Source organism: Larus michahellis, chromosome 5 (assembly GCF_964199755.1).
Source record: "Larus michahellis chromosome 5, bLarMic1.1, whole genome shotgun sequence".
Lineage (NCBI taxonomy): Eukaryota > Metazoa > Chordata > Aves > Charadriiformes > Laridae > Larus > Larus michahellis.
This window is the reverse complement of record NC_133900.1, coordinates 57,328,494-57,342,513: the sequence shown is the minus strand read 5'-3', so window position 1 is coordinate 57,342,513 and position 14,020 is coordinate 57,328,494. Positions and strand designations below refer to the sequence as shown.

Sequence of the window (14,020 nt, the reverse complement as noted above, 5' to 3'; positions counted from 1 at the left end):
TAGTGAGGGCTTTCCGAACCTGCAGTCTCTTTCCAGGAGGCATTCTTTTATGCCATTTATTGCTTTTCTGCCCAATAGAACCCCTTTATGCATTTTCTCTTGGGTGTTTTCTTTTGTTTTCAGTATTCAGAAAACTGAATCTGGCCTCAGTGATTGCTGGAGAACACGCTGAATGTCTTAGCATGTTATAAATGTGGAGAGATGAATCACATTTTAATTCTACATGAAAGCTGATAAAAAACCTTCAGTTTTCCAAAGTCCATAATTATAAGTAGATACAGCTAACAATTCTTCTTCCCCCAGAAAGATCCATTTCTCCCCAACAAACAATTCCATTAAAATAAATAGCTTTCTGTCTGGCAGTGGTTTGCTGTACCTTCGATAGCTTCATTTCACTAGGTCTTCCCTTATCAGAGGTTTTGTCTGCTTAATAAACTGTATACACGTTATCAGCTGAATGAGCTCAGGTCACGTTCTACAAAGACAGGCATGTTAAGCACCACTTCAGAAACACAATTATAACTGATTTTCAAACTGTTTCCCATGCAGATTCAGTTGGGCATCATTTCTATTTCTGGAGCGGGGAAAGCAGCAATTTGCTGCTTGTTACAACTGGACATAAAATTGGTTCACCACCAATTCAACGGCAATCATTTACTGACGTGCACTGCAGTCAGTAAGGGGTAATTTTGGTAATGTCACATTAACCAGGGCAGACAAAAAAAACCCAAAGTGAAGAAACAGAAAAGCACATCAGCACTGACCCAAGCTCTTGCTTTATGTCCCTCCTCTTATGCCTGCCATGCATTTTATTGAAAAGTCCCTGGATCCCAAATACCCAGAGTTTTTTCAGTGTTTCTTTCCTCAGCTATTTCCATTTCGAGACTTCTGTGAACAGCACATTTCAAAGACTGCCAGGGCGCTAGGAACAGGTGGCCATTTTTATATGAAAATAAAGACTGAAGCACTTGCATCCCCTGGTGGCAGTCTGATTTATTTTTTAGTAACAAAACACAAACCCAGTCTAAATGCTTCACAAGAAAAACTGGAGTTCTGTTTTTAATCATTTATGTATTCATTACAGAAATTGTTGTAAATGATCAAGAGAAAGAAAAATATTCTAAAATATCTTAAAGCGATTTTGCCTTTTTTTGCCAGGGTAGCTGAAGCCCATGGGATTTTTGGTCATTTCAATTGTGAATCTATGAGAATTACTTGGAAAGACAGACTTAGAAGCAGCAGGCTAGTCAATTGGATATAAACTGCAAAAATTCCCACATCACTTCTTAAATTCTTTCTCTTACTGAAAACATTACACTCTTCGTTAGCAGGAAACCAGCCTTCAGCCAAACAACCCAAGAGATTAATTGTTTTCCAGAGCCAGAAGGGACAACTACAATCACCTACTCTGTTCTCTTATATAGCATAAATCAATGACATTTTCCAAGAAAGCTCTGGAATTTCTTCCCCATGTCCTACATAAGTGTTCAGGAGCTTAACTGCCTGTACTCATATTGAAAATCAGTAGCATAAACTTCTTGAAGTGCAGGAACAAAATCTGACAACTCTGCCAGAGATGTCAGATTCCGATCTTCACTCTGACCATTTATTCTGAGTGTAACTACATGGAAATATATCTGATTTACTAACTGTCTATGGTAGTTAAACCAGATTTCCCACATACATGCAAAAAGCTGGCAAAGCATGCAGCAGAGACTAACACTTGTAGTCACAGCATAATTTAATGTTTTCTTGTCACCGCATACAACAGGCTTCTATACTGCACAAGAACTTCAGGCTGTGCTCTCTCTGGGATAAGCTAGGATATAAAATTACTAAACTGCTTAGGAGAACACTTTGACAAGGCAGTGTCTACTGAAACGTCTCCCTGTGAATCCTGGGACTTTGCAGATCGTGCAAACAACATGACTGGTACAGCTTGTCATCTCTGCAAACAAATGCAGAGCTGTGAAGCTACTGCCTCTCCAGCCCCATCCAGGCCTTCATGCACCTCTGACAAGCAATGTGGACAAGTCCTGACACTTTTGACAGCTCAATGTGAGCAGGAAGGTTGCGAAGTGAAAACTAGTTCTCTAGTTCTTGTGAACAACGTTGGCATCTATCCTCTCCATGGAAAATAGCTGAGGTAGATCAGGAACACAGGCTTCTAGAGTTTTCAGCTGAATGAAGGGTATCTACTGATAACTTTGGCCTTCCTCATCCCTCTATCTTAATCTGCAGGTGCTGTCTTAAGAAATTTAAGCTTTCTAGTACAGAGACTGTCTTAATCCATACTTAAGAGATCTAGATCCATGACTGTGGCTCCTTGGGTGCTGCTATTTGTTAGAAGAAAATAATATTTTTTTTAAAGCAGCATATGCAAAGTTAACAGCAAGATTAGAGTGCCCTATGATTGCTTTAAATGACATGTGATGTCATAACTAAGATAAGGGACTCCATCTGACATTAAGCTAGCAAGTCATTGATATCTCCTATTTACAGTGTATTATATGGATTATCACTTCAGATTATTCAGTTATAACCGATATTTTTAAAATGCTCTATTTTTCCCCGTAGATCAAAGGATAAGTGGATTTTTAAATGATGTGTATTTTGATGTTATGTGACAAGCACACTCTTCTCTTTCCCTGTGTTCCACATAAAACTATGCTGCAAATTAAGAACAAACAGAATTCGAACATTTCTACAGAAACATGAAGCTGAATTACATTTAGATTACTCAGGCCTCTGCTGCTGTGCCACCTGGTGGCTACTATTTTGTAATGCAGATGCAGGCAAAAATACCCACCAAAACCCAAATCCCCTTCATTTCCAGGCCTTTTCTCACATTTTTCATCTACAAAACTTGACGCTTTTTTTCGTTATTTTGTCTGTGTCTTCAGGCAACAGCGCATCAATGATAATGAGCTACATAAACATAAAAGTCAGTGCTATCAGTGCCACTACAGGCTATTTGGGACATCAGAAGGAGGCTGGTACAGACAACAAACTACAGAATAGCTACCACCTTCTGGAAAACCAGTCAAAGCCATTACATTTGAAAGCAGGATACCTTAGGATGTCTATACTTTGTTTACTGCAATGGCATGTTATGAAGGACAATACATACATGGGAAACAAACTCACTCAACAGCTTACCTCCTGATTTAAAACTTGAGTTTACCTCAAATTACCTCTTTGAGGTACATTTGAGGCATAAAGAAGCGACCTCCACTCCACCCTTACTATTTTAGGTCTCTGTCTTTACACAGAGCAATGTAACTAATACAGGGGTTTAAATCATAATTACATAATCGCTGTTTTAATGCAGAAATCTACCTCAATTTCCTCACTGTCTCTCCTCCCCATTGGATGCCTTCACTTAGTGAAGCAGAGACACAGCAAGGCCACTGAAGTCCAAGACTCAGAAAAGGAGCCCAGGCACTTTTTTATTTCAATGGTACACAGAGAATACAGAAAAAAAAAAACTAATCACCTTCTTCCCTTCTGCAGTGAACAGGATTAATCCAGAAACACCATCGTTCAAACAAGACACCTAGTTTCGCTAGTGGGTCTCATCTTTACTAACAATAAACCTTGTCTGTGGACCTCCATTAGCCTTCCGGCGGGCTGGAAATCGACAGACAAAATAATTAAGGGCTAACACCCAGATGGGTGGAGAGGCTGATTAAGTTCTTTACTTAGAACTTAACGGATTTTTGTTTTTTTTTTTTTTTATTATTGTTGCAGAGACCGCAAGAATGCTTGGGGATATCCAGAGAGTTATCAGTGGCACTTTAAAAAGTGAGAGAAGTAGAAAGACTACGGTTACTCAGATAGAAAAGACTGAAATTCAAGATTTTTCAATCTGGGATTTTTTTAGAAATACCAACAACCTAAACCCACTACTGAATACCTCAGAAATAAAGAGAGAACTGACAAAGGAGGATATATATCACAGCGTGATATAATCTAGAATGTTTCCTCCTTCAGATGGATTGACTTACCCATTATCCAGGCCATTCAGTCCAAGTTTCTTTCCTATGTCACCTACCATCACACCTGGCATTGGTAGGAGAGTTTTTGTATCTCGAATCTGCATAGAAGGGAACAAAATATTATTTCAGTTGTGGAACAATGGAAGTTATGGGTTGAACTTTTCAAACAGTGAAGTTATTCCCAATTTGTATTCTGCTATTAACACTAAAGAAAGTTCTCTGTTTTTTTCAAGCACGTAGCCCTGGATATAACTTGTACCTATGTATCCTCTAATTCAGGATATAGCTCCCTTAATGAAAATTATTTTGGCAATATGACACTAATTACATCACCGTGTTAAGTATGCTGTCATCAGACTAGCATTGAAACCTTCTTGAGGTGTACACAGACATAGCAGGAATCAATGGAACTTTTATGTAACAATCAGCTTTGAGGTATTCCCCGATTTTGTAATAAATTCTGTTCATTGTGCAACTAGTTCATTTTACTACGTACAACTTCTCTACTGTATCGCCATATTTTCTGATGCCTTTAATCTTACAAACTGATCTCTGTGGTAGAAGCTTAGAGATTTCACACAGATCAGCCTGCAGCATAGGCAGACATAAATCATCTTAAGCCTTATCCAAGACTTTCAGAACTTCATATAGCATAGGTTAGTTCTAACTATACATGTAGTGTGATAATCTGGAGGTTTTTCAGCTCTTTTGTATTTTTCAGAATTTTTTGCAGAAAACTGACAGTATAAAACTGGCTGTACAAACATCACAAAATCAGTGAACATTTAAAATCACTACACTTCTTACAATTGCAATAAATGTTGAAGGCATTAATTAAAGCATCTGCTGGTCAGATATAAATAACAGCATAACAGAAAGTCTTTAATTTGAACTCACTCCCCCAAAAAGAAAAAAAGATTAGCAACATTTCTATCCTACCTGTACAATGAAGGAATGTAATCCTTGGCACTGTCCATCAGGAGTATAGAGCTGGGCGTACACAACTGCATGAGTGGCATGTTTCCCCATATTACCAACCCAGAACTTGGCAGCTTCAAAGTCAGGAGTATTGATGATAAATTCCTGTAGTCAGGAAAGAAAGGAGCAAATTATATAAATCATAAAAACCAACACACAGTATTTTCTTTTTTTTTTTCCATGACCATGGTAATGTCTTGAAAACATTCCTTAATTGTCAGGGTTTAATTCTGTATTTCACTCCAGCAGCTGAGATGTCTCTTATTGTGTTCAACTTTAGAGAGAATACATGTAGCTTGGAAAAATTTAGAGCTGAAAAAGTTCATTACTTCATTGTAAAGCCTGAAATTCAGCCTTTTAATTGCTCATTTAAGCAGTTAAAAAAGGTAAAGCAAAATGATGGACTTGGAAGCATTTCCTATATCTTAGGTTCCATATGAGGGACTTCAAGGGCTGAAACCTACGCAGCGACCACCTCCTTTTTATGCAGTTTTGTGTGGAAAGGAAGCCTGGTTGACAGTGTGAAAGGCAGCACACTTCCCAGCTTGGACAATGTGGGGGACCATGAGTAGTGGGAATTCTGAAAAATACACGTATCTTAGACATTTAGACACAGACATTCAGATTTTTAGATTCTAAATAGTGTGCTTTCTGGATGTAAAAGAAATCTGAACTCAGAGTTTCATGATCTTAAGAATGATTTAGTCATTTCAGTCACTTTTACTGCAGTGCACTCATCACAAGCACAAAACTCAATTTATTTAAATGGAACTTTTCATACTGCCAAACTCACAAGTTTGGATTTTTTTTCTGGAATCTGATCGTCCACGTTGCACAAATGATCGCTGAATTGCTTGTATATGAAAAAATGCAGACTAGAATGCTATCCAACTGAAGAATATAAAATGTTAGGTTTCAAAATGTTGCTTCTCATTTCTCATTCTTTTGAAGCCACTTTATGACTTACAGATATGAGTGATGTTGTTTGCTGACAGTAATAGCACCCAGTTCTGTACATTACAGTGCAATAAAATGCCACAGTCTTTGGGGAAGATGACGAGACTACCTTCTTGGGACATTAAATAACACATTTTAAATTAAACTTGGCATAAACCAAGCATTTAGATGACAAAGAGAGAGAGAAAGTTCTATCAGCTTCCTCTCTTAACTTCTCCCTTAATGTACAACTAAAGAGTTCTATTAATTTACCGAAAAAAAAGTTAGGAAAATTAATTTATTTCTGCAACAGTGTTGATTTCAGAAAACAAATTATGAATAGTAAGCAGTATCCTATTGGAAAGAGCAGTTTATTGTTTTGTTCTTTTGGCCTCTTCAATAGTCTTGTTATCTCTTTTTCATATTTCTTCTTCTGATCCTCAGGAAATAATCCTAATTGTCATATATAAAGTGTTCATATTTAAAAACAAAAGACAATTTAATCTGCATGTCCAACTATTCCTCATGAGACACAACAAAGAAGAACAATGCTATCCTTATTTTATATCACAACCAGAAGCTAAATTAACTTGTACAAGAAAACAGAAATTTCTGGACTTACTATAAATATTGACATACGATAGCCAACCATTTCACTTTCTTGTATTTTGTTCTGTTGGAATGGAATCCCTTTCCTCTTTTTTAAAAGTATTGTTGGTATTAAATGCACTGATTTACACTAGTCAAAAATACTAATGCAGAAGACACTGTTTTGAAACACTGGAAAGTTGTGTGGGAACATGCTTACCTGTTGAAATCCTCACATCCACCTTAATTGTATTCTTTGCAGGAATGTATTTCTTTCTTTTAGAAATAAATGAAGCAGAGAGCGAGCTTTCTATGAACTGATGCACCCACAGCGCATGAAGCGTGATATGCTTGTCTCTTTTGGTTTTCTTGAACCAGGGCTCCCCAAAAACACTCTTCTCTGCGTTGTAAGTATTTGACTTTCTTTTTTTTATACATGGAGTTGAACTTGATTCTTTCTTGTTAGTCAAAGAAATCCTTGAATCATTCTGTCCTGCTAGCAACTAATGTAATCTAACAGTGTCAAACGTTATTCCTGTGCATTAAGGACTAACCTGAGTGCTACGATCATATGTGGCAGTAGTCCGTATGCCTTTGGTATTAGTTCCGTGGCTGAGTTCAGTCAGAGCAAAACATCCAAAGATCTAAATAAGGAGACACAAGGCACAGTTGAAGACTACTTTATTACAGCAATTAAAATAGTAAGATTTTCAAATGATCGCAAATACAGCTATTGGAAAGTAACTTGCAATTGCAAGAAACCAAACAAATGTAACCCTAAGGCCAGGACATCATGCCTGCAATAGGGTAACAGGTACTTTTTTCCTTTGCTGATGGCTGATTCATTCAGGCAGGTACAGATTATTACATCAACTGACTACATTTTCAGCTGTCTGGGTTGAAAGAACTGTTATATGGTGAAAATCAGCAAGTCTTCTTGCACTACAAGCAGTTCTGGGAACTCACAAAGTTAAGAGAAAAACAGAGTGAGGCTGTTTCTTTTCAAAATTGTGAATAGGCTACATTACTGAAGGGGTTAAATTTATATCAGATCAATGTATGCACACACTTAGTTCTAAGCAGCATTTGGGAACTCTGCCTGCTTGAAGCCACATTGAAACATGCATACTGGAATCCCTTTCCCTGGTTTGGCCTGTAGCACATACTCTTTAGTAGCAAACCCTTGAAAAGCAACTGAAAATTAAAAAAAAATAATTAAACCTGAAGCCTCAGGGAAAATTATTCTGACAAACACATACCCTCAGGATTTTGTGTAGACTGAGAGTCATTAAAAGAATGCATCCTGATCTTTAACACAGGGTATCAAATCACAACTATGTAGGAGTACATTGCTGTCTATAAGCAGATAGACACAGAATTTCAGAAAACTAAATAAGCAAGGAAGGTGAATCGTTGGCAAAACAAGAAGATAAAAAGTGATAAAGAATAACAAAAGAAGCGTGAAGCTCAGTTTGGGTGCGCTAAGCCAAAGAGGGTCAGGCCAGACAGTGAAATGTTGCCCACATGGCCAAATGGCACAGACAGGAAAAACTGTATAGGATTGGCTCTTTCTGTAACAGATAGGCTGCAGTTGTTCTTCAGGACACTTGGTCCTGAGTCTCCATTGGACTCTATGTGGTGTTTCTGTAGCATTAAGTCATTATTATTGTCCATTTTATAGCATCATGGCAAGGGTATGTGTTGCACAGTGTATAATGTAGATGTGGGAGGTGGAAGTGTCTGAGCATGCAAAACTTCCAAGGATGCACTCTTAAAAGGACTGTGGACAGAGACAAAACTGTTGTAGTGTCTTCTATATTGCCTTTTTGGAGAAGTCCCCAAACTTTGTCTGCACGTGTTAACTAAAACACATCCAGGAAGTGCCATAATAGCTAGAAGTGAGGACAGTCAGGGCTCAGTGCTTCAATCTGCTCCTTGGTCTTTTCTTTCACTATTTAGTAGTACCTAGGTATGTAAATAGATCAGAAATAACACAAGGGTGCAGGCAGTGCCATGGTTCTGACAGTGCCCAGTTCTAACAAGTTATAAAAAAAAAATAAAATTACCTCCATACTATAAACCTGTTTCACAAAGTCTGCAAACCTATTAGAAGCACTCAAAATTGCACCTGCGAATACCTGTAAAAACAGAGAATTATGAATGAAATCAGTGCCCCCATGATGGAAAGCACAAATTACATATGCATAATAATTTGTAATAGTGACATCCATTAAAGAGACCAGGGAAAGTAGGCTGCGCAGTAAACTACTACTTAGCCTGTAGTTGGAGGATGTATGTCAGAATTTGATCTTGTCAAGGCCCCTTTACAGAGGATTGAAATTTTCACAGCTCTAACCTGTTCAAGCCTTCATTGCAAACTCTTAAAAATGCTTAACGAGCTTACTTTCCTCTTGTCCTTACTGATGTCCCCTTGAGTGAAGTAAAACTTTTAAGACTATTCTAGTTTGTTTTATTGCAAATGGATTGGGAACTGAAGGTAGCTGCTTCAAGATCAGACAAGAACACTGTTTTTAAAGCTACCTTCAGTTTTTCTAGATGGATATTTACATAACACAACTGTACTTCCCAGACCCTACCCCGCCATTTGAATAGTAATAATTAGTTAACTAACATTATTTGACCAGCTATGTCAAGTATTCTTTCTGAGAGATTTATCTAGGGAGCAAGCGATGAACACAATACCAGACACTGATGTCAGTGAGAAACTTTACACTGGTTTCCATTCCTTCTGGATTCTACACTGAATCAACACACCAAGGGCAAGGCAAGGAAGTTCCCGATACCTGTACCTGTAGCAAAGACATAGCCACCAAACAGGGCCCAATAATCAAGTTCTTTGGCTGCAAATGCCATAGAGAGGAGGCAGAGGAGTGGACAAAAGAAGGTGGAACTGTAGGCATCAAAATATCTTTCTGTAGCTCTGTCTATACTGCTCCAGCTTTACTTTCCAGGTTGGATTCCACTGGAGACAGGACTTAATGACAATGATCTCCTAACTTAATCCCACAGCTGTCTGACTGTTCTAAACAGTTAAAATTAATTTCATTTTTGAAACCAAATGACTGGGAAAAATATAGCTTTAATAAAACAGGCAGAAAGCAACAGAACTACAGTATTACAAGATACGTAAATTAAAATATGCACCACTATAAACTTTGAACTGTACTTACACCGCAATGTAAGAAATACTGGAGACATGGAGACCAATCGTACATTCCTATACAGATGACCATATTAAATATCTTTAATGGGTTCTCTAAGATCTCTTGCCGACTAAGAAAATCATACTCAAAGAGCCTTTTACAGCGCAGGAATGTCAGCTCTTGATATTTCTCACGGCACAGATCTTCTCCAGGATGATGTGCAAAGAGAGGATCACTTTCCAGAGCAGAGAAGATTATGTTCTTGAGGGGGAAAAAACTGACATGAGAATGTTAATCGAAAAGAATTAACAAAACAAGTTACTGTTCTTCTAGGATAACACTAGGCCTCAAACTACAATCGTTTGATAGAAGATGTAAATTCATAAAGCCAAAACTCCAGAGAATTAAAAAATATATTTAAAAGGTCTGACAAAAAGTTCATGCAGCTAAATTTCATGAAAGCTCCTTTGTCGAAGTAATATGTATAGGACTGACTCAATCTGAATGTAGAGAACAGTATGGTAAAACTTACTTGCTTTTTATAGCAGCTTCATTATTTCACTATATGAAGCTGCTGGCAGGATCTAAAGGGCAATGGCCCTCAATCTGAAAACAAAGGTAAAACTCCAGGGGTTACATTCAGTTAGAAATATGCCATAATGGTAAAGCCATTAAGGTACCACAACCGCTGTGTTCCCAGATGAAAGCAGAAATGTACTCCATTTAATGGAACCATCATATGCAGCCATTCAATACGGGGATGTGCATCTTTTAACATTTTAATTTGGATCTTTTTTTTTTCCCCGTTAGATGATATACTATGGCTTTTTTTTTTTACCTCAGATCTCTGTGTCTTCAAGATATCCACATCTTCTTAATTATCTTTCATGTAATTTATAAAAAAAAGTGCAGTGCCTTAGGGAAATCTTGTGAAAAGGTTTTTAAAGTCCTTTCCTCCTCTCTGAAGAGAATGACAGAGTAAAAAGGAAGAAAACCAGAAGATTTTCTGTGCTTTTCTTTAAAATGTAGGGTCATTCCCTTTCTCCATATGAACAATGCTATTTGCCCATAAAAACTCCCTGAGTCACAGAGCACTTCTGTTTTTTTTATGTATACCAGTCAGATGCAGAACATTTTATTTCTTTGATCCACCTTCCAAGATTTTAGTAATTATTGCGAACGTTCAAGATCACCTTAAATCCATGTAAGTCTATACCACCTTCAAAAAAGTCAGTTCTGTCTCCTCCTACATCTTTTAAATCATGCATTCCCACACAATCTCTTGTGCTACAATTAATGTCTTTTTTTTTGGTAGGGTTAGCTTTCAGTGAGGTAAGCATCTGTCCAACTGCAATGCCACATAAGCATTAATGCAAGCACAGAAGACCGCAGAAAATCATGTCATGTCAAAGAAATATTGTTCAACAGTGGCATGAACTTAGCTCAGTTTAAGTGCATTGCAAAACCATGGCATATATGAACTAATGCATGCAGTACAGTAAAGAAGTATGGTAGAATATAGGTTTTTTTCTCAGTTTGAAATAAACACTGAAGTTCTCTAATGTAGCACCTGCTGGTCTCCCCTGCACTGATGTTTAGTAATGAAATGAGCCTTAGGAGACAGCAAAGTAGGTTGCTTGAAAGTTCTGTTCTGAAAATTGGATGTGCAAAACCAATTTCTTCATGCTCTATATCTACAGAGTATTATTAAATTAAGTACTCTCCCTTTGAAAATCACATACTTGCTTCTACTGATATCTCCAAAATTAAAGCATCCTTACAATTCTTGCAGTTTACCTTAAGCTGGATGATATCTTTGCCATCTAGTAGCACTGCCATCTCCTTCCAGTTGAAGGAAGCTTTCTTACGATATCTGCAAAGCGGTCCTTTAGGGAAATCTGGTAGCATAGTATCCCATGAACTTTGGTTGCCAGTGACTTCTTTCAGATTTAGAGTGGATGCCATTGTTAGCTAAACTGCACCAACCAAGAAAAGATACATCATGAACTGAAGCACCACAGATGTCTAATTTTTAATAATTAAAAGAAATCAAAAGCATTGTTAACTAAATGCAGACTTGTTCAAATGTACGAGTACAGCAGTGCAGAGCCAACTAAAAGCTTGCCCTTCCATTTTTCTAATTCAATTGGCTTGGTACAAGCTAAGCAAAAAAATATGTGTTTGATCAAATGTGATCAAAATGAATTACATGGTCTTTTTTATTAAAATATGAGCTAAACCTTTTAAAATAAGCAAAATATGAAACAGGGACACCATTGGTTAATATTACATAATAAGAAAGAGTGGATGAGATAAAAGATCCAGGCAAGAAAATAACATGTTTTATAGAATATAACATGAATAATTGTTACCTCACTTCTAACTTAAACCCAAAATAATAAAGCACCCAAACATGCATACAAAGGCCTGTTCAAATGCAGGAGATGCCTGTATTATTTCAATGTTACTAGTTAACATTTAAACAACTTTCAATTAAATGGCATGTTGGTTATACATTAAGGTTTGTTTTTATATAACCTAAGTAACGAAGTATTGTTCATGGATAAACATGAGACAGAAGACATCAGGGAAATGGTAGGAACTCTGCCCTTATCTTCCACTGGTTGAATATATGAAAGAGTAAGTGGGTAATAAAACCTTTATTTCGTGTACACCAACTGCAACGAAGAAATTTCTGTAAAATTCTGCACATTTGCATCTCCTTTGCCTAATTTAATCTTGTTTGGTTAGCTCCCACAGATCCACTCAGTTATGTGAGCGCTATGCTATCTGGGTATATTTGCCTAGATCATTAGGAGTATGGTGCAGAAACAAATAGGTAGCTTTACATAGGGGAAACATAAACACCTCAAACCCTCTATGCTATTTGATACGGTGAACATTCAGAATTGTAAACCAGAACAATGTCAACAAACTGTCCATCACAACACTGACTTGAATGGAACAGGTGAATGGGACAAGCAGAAGGCTCTGTCTGCAATGGGTCTGTAAAAGGTACAGATTATGGCAGCATAAATGACTGCACAAATGAAGTAAAATAAAACTATCACAGTAGTGATTTCTACAAAACACATATAACTATAGGGTTTTTGTTCTACATGGATGATGCAGTTCTGGAAAACTGTAAGCACGTTGGTATGCACTTCTCTTAAGTTATCATATTGCCATACTCGAGAATAAATTTAAAATAATACAAAGTATGAATTTTGCAACCACGCTTGAACTTTACTTTTAATTCTTTCTTCACTGAGGTTTAAATTTTCATTTCTGTTATGTGGTGGCTTATTGCATTTTCAGTTTGTCTTCCCACTTAATGTTTTTTTCTGAATACACTTTTTTCTGTGCTGAGTTGACCCCTCTTGCGTATGTGATCAGAGGTCATAAGGTCCCATGAAGCCTGCCAGCATTCTGTCGTGTAGATCTACGGGTCATGCAAGTGTATTGCAAGACTGAACAGAACCAGCAGGATTTCACTATCAGTAGGTACAACTGCTCTGGTTTTGGAGAGATGGGGAATCTCGCTTTGTGGTAAAACCTACCCAAGGAGTAGGTAGGCTTATGCCTCTGCTGCTTCCAGAAGCAGATGTCTGAGTGCCCTCTGCTGCTACCTGCTCATATCACACCCAGCAACTTGTGTCACTTCATGCAGATGGCAGAGATCTGTGTTACGCCTGTAAAATGCAAAAATGATCGAGCAGAGGAACAGAAGCTGGGCACACAAGGGGACTGGCTGGAAGAAGCAATTTTCGAAGGTACTGGGAGGACATCTGGGCCCAGGGCTGGCAAAGAGCTCAGTATGGACTATGAACATATCAAAGTACACAAACTATTAGTCTGTCATTCTGCTTTTTCCGTCAGTTTTTTTTTCCTTGCCTCCTTGCTACATTTCTTTTCTTTCAACCTAATCTTCTTATGGAGGTCATTTTCTAGTTCTGGACAGTACAGACATAGTAGAAGATGACTGCAGGATAGTATTTCTGCACATGACTTCCAAATTGGTTTTAGGAAGGTGCGGTTCCACTATTGAGCAACAGGTTTGGAAATAAAAGGGAGGGGGAGAAAGGCATTGAGAAAGAGCATTTCAACCTGAAGCCAAGTAAACAGACATTACTCTTACAGCTGGAAAACAGGTAAATCAGACAGAAGTTCAAGGCTTCTGGCTCAGAACAGAGAAAAATTTACATCAAAATACTGCACTTGTTGCATCTAACTTTATCTACTTTGCAAATCAATGAGATTGCTGAAATGAGAAAATCTCAGCATTCATAAAAAAGGATACAGTACTTCAAAAAAAGTACAGTTTCTCTCTCTGCCTTCATACAATGTTTTAATATA

At 37.6% G+C, this 14,020-nt stretch overlaps 1 protein-coding gene across 4 annotated transcripts in view; it reads right to left on the bottom strand.

The window, feature by feature from the left end:
- ACOX3 (acyl-CoA oxidase 3, pristanoyl) overlaps positions 1–14,020 on the bottom strand; it is a 37,595-nt gene that overhangs the window by 22,350 nt on the left and 1,225 nt on the right. For 2 of the 4 annotated variants that reach the window (XM_074587473.1, XM_074587475.1), the window contains exons 2-7: positions 11,462–11,640; positions 9,692–9,925; positions 8,567–8,638; positions 7,055–7,144; positions 4,938–5,081; positions 4,008–4,096 (exon numbers count right to left, since the gene is read on the bottom strand). In XM_074587473.1, coding sequence (XP_074443574.1) covers positions 4,008–4,096; positions 4,938–5,081; positions 7,055–7,144; positions 8,567–8,638; positions 9,692–9,925; positions 11,462–11,629 — 797 coding nt within the window. In that variant the 5' untranslated portion in view covers positions 11,630–11,640. Of the gene's footprint in view, positions 1–4,007; positions 4,097–4,937; positions 5,082–7,054; positions 7,145–8,566; positions 8,639–9,691; positions 9,942–11,461; positions 11,641–13,224; positions 13,357–14,020 lie in introns of all 4 variants that reach the window. The other 2 variants (XM_074587474.1, XM_074587476.1) reach the window with 2 other exon arrangements.